General features: G+C 49.8%; 1 protein-coding gene across 1 annotated transcript in view; it reads left to right on the top strand.

Moving 5' to 3' along the window:
* The first annotated feature begins 5752 nt into the window (after positions 1–5752).
* The window catches only part of ROR1 (receptor tyrosine kinase like orphan receptor 1), a 157095-nt gene continuing 156847 nt past the window's right edge, over positions 5753–6000 (top strand). Inside the window, exon 1 of the mRNA XM_050977387.1 lies at positions 5753–5898. Coding sequence (XP_050833344.1) covers positions 5796–5898 — 103 coding nt within the window. The 5' untranslated portion in view covers positions 5753–5795. The remainder of the gene's footprint in view (positions 5899–6000) is intronic.

Below are 6000 nucleotides of genomic sequence, written 5' to 3'. Positions count from 1 at the left end.
CTCTGTGCTAAACTCACGCTGATAGCAATAAAAGTTTTACATGCAAAATGAGTGGAAAATACGAGATGTTAGATAGGACAATACAAGTCTATAAAGCTGATACCTAAACCCTGCTAGCAGGGCTTTGCCAACCCCCTGCTAACTTCCATGCAAATTCCACCCCTGGATCCCCTGAGTTTGTCTTAATTGGAAGTCTTAAAGGTGAAATGAAATGTTGTTGGAGTAAAAACCTGTTTAAGATGCCAAATCCCTACGTAGACTTGAAGTAAATAAATTGTAAAGGCTGACTAGGGGCCTTCCTATTAACCTGTCAAACCACCAGCCCTGGAATCTCTTTTTCTCCTGCAAAAATTGTGATACTCTCCTTTCTCTTACCATTGAAGTATTTTACTGCCTCAGGTGCCTGGCCACAAAGACGAGGATGTTTAGGAAGGTGATGAAATCTCCTCGTTCATCCTGAAGATGCCGTGGTCCTTCCTGGCAGGAAGGGCTGGGGGTCCTGGGAAGTGAGGGATTATGACTGTTGGGTGTAATATTGGTTCAGTTTTCCAAACTACTGCCCTAATACCTTCTCTCTGAATCAGATTTTTTGAGAGTTGGGTTGGTTGATTCCTTTTGGAAGAAGCAAACAAACTCTGCGTGAGGAACTTGGAAGCCATGGAGCAATTTCACCTGAAACAACCTGAGGTGTTTTGCAAAAGGACAATTGGTCATGTCCAAACTGAGCTATAAATCCATGTCCTCCTTTTCCTGGCTCCCTTCTAGAGCTAATGAGAATGACATCAAATGATTGTAGTTTCCTTTAAGGATAATTACAAAGCTCAGCACCTGAGGTGTGACCGCCCAGCCTGGGTGAGTGTTTGGAGTTGTTGCTGTCACACACTTCTCCCACTGACTGCACCATGTCCTTAAATGAACAATTCCAAAGTGCCCAGCACAATGGATGTCAACTGCCATGAAAGGCTGGGGTGCCAGTTCAAAAAATAAACTCATAACAACAACAAAGCTAATGTGTAATAAGCATGCCAACATTTGCATGTGTTATTAAATAGTTGCTGGTGTTTGTGTCCTACTGTCACCCTCTTTTTCCCAGAAGGGTGACACTTCATGTTATGGAGGTATGGAATTCAGGGATGTAAAGAACAGAGTCCTCCTGAGATATAAATATATGTACATTTATTTATATATATAAAATTCCAGTGTAATCCACACATGAAAGAATTGTGGTCTATTTCAAGGCTTTTCCTTTCATCTTTTCTGTAGTTTTCTGCCAATTCTCAAAGTGCTCCCAGACCACAGATTGAATGAAATGACTTGAACAGGGCAGATCTGCAGCTCCTGGGCCACCCCTGTCCCCTGTCCCCACAGTGCTCCCTGTGCCATTCCCCAGGGCCACCCCTGTCCCCTGTCCCCACAGTGCTCCCTGTGCCATTCCCCAGGGCCACCCCTGCCCCCTGACCCCACAGTGCTCCCTGTGCCATTCCCTGTGGCTGCTGAGCCTTTGCTTTCCTCTCACAGCAAAGGAAAAATCCCACCTGAGGAGACAGAGCTGTTGCAAAGACTGGCACAAATGCACCTCCTCCTGCTGCCTTCAGGACAGAAGAACAGAATAGAATAGAAAAAGATAAGATAGAATAAAAATAGAATAAATAGAAAACTATTTATTCTCATATCTCCCATCCCTTTTAAAGAAACACATTATTTATGCTGTACTACCTCCTGAAACTCCACTGGAAAATAAAGCTGGCACCAAGTGGACAATGATTTCACCTGAGTTCAACAGAATTCCTTTCCTAAAGAACTCAGTGTAAGTTATGTCTAAATCTTCCACCTCTAAATGTACCAGAAACTTTTTTCCACCCTATAATTTAAAAATCCGTGGTGAAACCAGATTTACACTGGGTCTTTCCATGGATGCACAGATTCTGGGAATCCAGGGAAGTTCTGTCCTCACTTCCAGCTTCAGCTCTGGAAGCCTGAACATGCTGGTGTAATTCCAGTTGAATTTCAAGGAGGAAAAGGTTGATTGATATGGCCTCAAATGGTGAAATCAAAAAATCTGGTATAGATTAATAGGAATATTAGTGAAAGCTGGAAAGGAAAACAAGGATTCTTTTCTAATGTGACATGATACTTAAGAACACACATTGTCAGTAACTACAAATGTGTAATGTTTCTCTTTTATTTTGCTGTACTTCTGACACGATTCTCTTACAATGCTTTGCTTATCATCCTCTTGTGAGGTTTATTGTACTTACAAATCATTCCCAGACAGCTTCTTTGCTATCTTTTCATTAAAAAAAAAAAAAAAAAAATAAGAAAGTTTTGTGGATAATACATTTTCCCTGCGGGAACTAATTCCACAAAGATATTGACTACAAGCCTGTCGTTGTTTTAAAATATGTGGCCATGTATCAAATGGTTGATTCTTCCCCCCAGAGTCACCTTCTGAAGCTTTATGTGTGCACTTCATCACCCAAGCATCCTGAGACACAGAGGAAAAACTCCAATTTGTCCTCCCAAGCCAGTGCTCACGCCTACCTGGAATTGTTTTTGCCACCAGATCACAGTGGGCACTCCCTGCTATCCATTTTGGGGTCTTTAGGGCTGTGTCCACTCCAGTTCCTTTGTTTCATATATTTTTAGCCCTTCCACTGTGGGATGACAGACTGCAGCATGTTAAAGCAGGGAGAATATTTGTATTGATTTCCAAATGCTGCAGATTGAGAGCAGATGTACCACGTATTCCCCAAACGTATGTTTTAACTTTCATTTATGTGCTGTGCTGAGCAGCCTGCGAGCCAGGAAATGATTTATATCTGCTAATTGCATGCACTTTGGTAGATTTGCAGCTAAAAATAAGTGGTTTGTTTTTTAATTATAAATGATTTATCCTCTCACGCTGCATGGAGCTAAAACTTCGAAGCTAAAAGAGAACTCTGAGAATCTGCATTTAGTTTCTGCATCTGCCACAGACTTTTTTTGTGTCTTTAGTGGCTTTTCCATGTGCCCAGCTCAGAGGAATCTGGATCTCATGGACATCTAACTTCAGAGAGATGAAGGAAGCACTCCTGTCTCGCAGCTGAAGAGGTGTAGCAGCAGTTGCTGCCAAAAGCAGCAGTTCAGTGGAGACCCTGCAGAAGGGTCCCCCTCACCTTTGCTGGATCCACCACTCTGGCAGCTGTGGGGAATCAGACCCAGCTGCTGATCCCAGGGAACATCGCTCCCATTCCCTCTCACCAGAGGCTTCATGGAATGGACTGGCCTGGGGGAACACAAGGAAACACACGAGGGGTTTTCTTGTGGCCAGGTTGCTGTTAGATCAGTCAGAAGTGACCTGAAATGTCACCTCAGGGGGTCAGGGCAGGCAAGCCTGGGCTGGTGGGCAGCACTGCAATCCCAGCTGCATGGCCTGACCTTCCTGCTGGCACAGCTCAGCTATTCCTGCTATTCCCTGTCTCCAGGACAAGTGTCAGGCCCCTGAGGGCAGGCAGAGCTCTTAATGAGTCCCACTCCACCTTGCCTGGGGCTCTCTTTAAGCTCAGCCTGGCCCCCTCAGAGTCTGTCCCTGCAGCATCCCTGTGCTGGGCTATGGACCCTCCTAATGCACGGACTGACCTCAGACCTGTCTCATTCCCAGCTTCACCTCAGACCTATCTCATTCCCTGTTCCGTCTCAGACCTATCTCATTCCCAGCTTCATCTCAGACCTGTCCCATTCCCTGCTCCCCCTCAGACCTGTCTCATTCCTAGCTTCACCTCAGACCTGTCTCATTCCCTGCTCTATCTCAGACCTGTCTCATTCCCTGTTCCACCTCAGACCTGTCTCATTCCCAGCTTCATCTCAGACCTATCTCATTCCCAGCTTCATCTCAGACCTGCCTCATTCCCAGCTTCATCTCAGACCTGCCTCATTCCCTGTTCCACCTCAGACCTGCCTCATTCCCTGCTCCCCCTCAGACCTGTCTCATTCCCAGCTTCACCTCAGACCTGTCTCATTCCCTGCTCTATCTCAGACCTGTCTCATTCCCTGTTCCGTCTCAGACCTGTCTAATTCCCAGCTTCACCTAAGACCTGCTTCATTCCCTGCTTCAACTCAGACTTGTCTCATCCCTACAAACCTGCCAGTAGCCCCTGTGCCATGTCGCAGTGCCCAGAATGTCCCGTGTTGCTGGAATGGCCCTGAGGAATAGTCCTGAGGAGGACCTGCCTTGTTCACCTGGATTGGGAGTGATGCTTCAAGGACCTAAAGCAGCAGAAACTCCACTCAGGTGCCAGCAGCTGACAATCCCTTCCATGTGTCACACCAGATCCTAAACGCATCAACCTTGTCCATTTCATCCATGCTTGTTTATTGGCCAGTTTTCCTGAGAAACTGGATAATGTCTTGTCCTTTTCCTGGCTGGTGAGAGGAGGTACATGTACATGTTTGTATCTGCGAGGAGAAGGTGGTTCCAGATCTCAATCTCCTTTCCTAACATGCTGCCAGATGTTTATCTGGGTTTCTTCCTCCTCTTCAAACTCTGTTAGTGTCTGACAAGAAATACAAGATTCATATGGCAGAAGAAAAGCCTAAGGGATCTGATCTAGCAGGAAGTGAGGAGGAAATTCCTTTAATCTTGTCCTTGTTTCCACTCTGCTTATGAGCTTTTTATTAAACAGTTGCTGACTTTTGAAACCCTAAACCTAATCTAAGCATCCCAGAAATATAATCATTCTCCTGGATGGAAAGTTGTTATCACTCCTAGGAGCTTCAACCAGCTTTGGCAATGTCCTCCAACTCCAGCAAAAATGTTATCCATTGTTTGCAAGAGAGAACTCCAACCCTCCTGCCCAAAATCTTGGTTTCCAATCACCGGAGAGAGGAAAAAGCATATTTGGGGTCTGAGCTGGTTGACAAGGTGGGGATGGATCACGGGTTGGACTTGATGGTCTTGAAGGTCTTTTCCAAGCTCAACACTTGTGTGATTCTGTGAAAAGTTGCTCCTCAGAGCGCAGCAATGCCACAGACCGTGGATACGGGAAGGGGAAAGGATGGAAACCTTTCCAGTGTGGATGACCATGCACTAGAATGGATGATGAAGAGAAGAATGTGAAGTCTCCCTCACTAGAGACATTCCAGAACCCTCTGGACACAGCCCCACGCCACGGGCTCCGGGGTGTTGGAGAAGGCAGGCTGGACCACATCACCGGCATTGCTCCTTTCCAGCTCGGTTCTGTGATTGTGTCTGCCCGCAGGCTGGACTCGAGAATCCCGCAGGCGATTCTGTGAAAAGCGCTCCCCCGCTAACGCGACAATCCCACAGGGACGGACCCTGGGGAAGGGAACGCGACATCCCCGCAGGGACAGTCCCTCAGAAGGGAACGCGACATCCCCGCAGGGAGGAACCCTGGGGAAGGGACGGACATCCCCGCCGCGACTGTCCCTCAGAAGGGAACGCGACATCCCCGCAGGGAGGAACCCTGGGGAAGGGTACGCAGCATCCCCGCCGGGACAGTCCCTCAGAAGGGAACGCGACACTGCCGCACCGCCGCCCTCGGAGCTCTGAGGGGCGGCTCTGAGGGCGGCCGGCTCCTCCGCGCGGGGACAAAATGGCGGCGGCGGGCGGCGCGGGCGGCCGCGCGGGGGCGCTGCGGGGCCGGGCAGCGCTGACAGCGGGCCGGGCTGAGGGCGGCGGGCCCGGCCCCGCTCCCTCCCCGCTCGCACCGCCTTCCCCGCCCGCCCGCCCGCCGGCACAGCGCGGGACGGAGGAGCGGCGGCCCCGCGGTGGATGCGGGAGCAGCGCCGGCTCAGGAATGCAGCAGCCGGGCGGCGCGGACGGGAGCCTCCCGCTGCTGCTGCCGCTGCTGCTGCTGCTGAGAGCGGGGAGCCGCGCCGAGCCCGGGGACGCCACGCAAGGTAAGGGGGACCGGGGCGGGCGGCGGTCCCGGCCGGGAGGAGGGAGAGAGCGGCCGGGCCGGCACCGAGGGGAGCCCCGCTGCCCCCGCGCCGCTTCCCGTT

Source organism: Serinus canaria, chromosome 8 (assembly GCF_022539315.1).
Source record: "Serinus canaria isolate serCan28SL12 chromosome 8, serCan2020, whole genome shotgun sequence".
Taxonomy (NCBI): domain Eukaryota; kingdom Metazoa; phylum Chordata; class Aves; order Passeriformes; family Fringillidae; genus Serinus; species Serinus canaria.
Note: the sequence above shows the minus strand (reverse complement) of the source record. Positions and strands in the feature narration are given on the sequence as shown.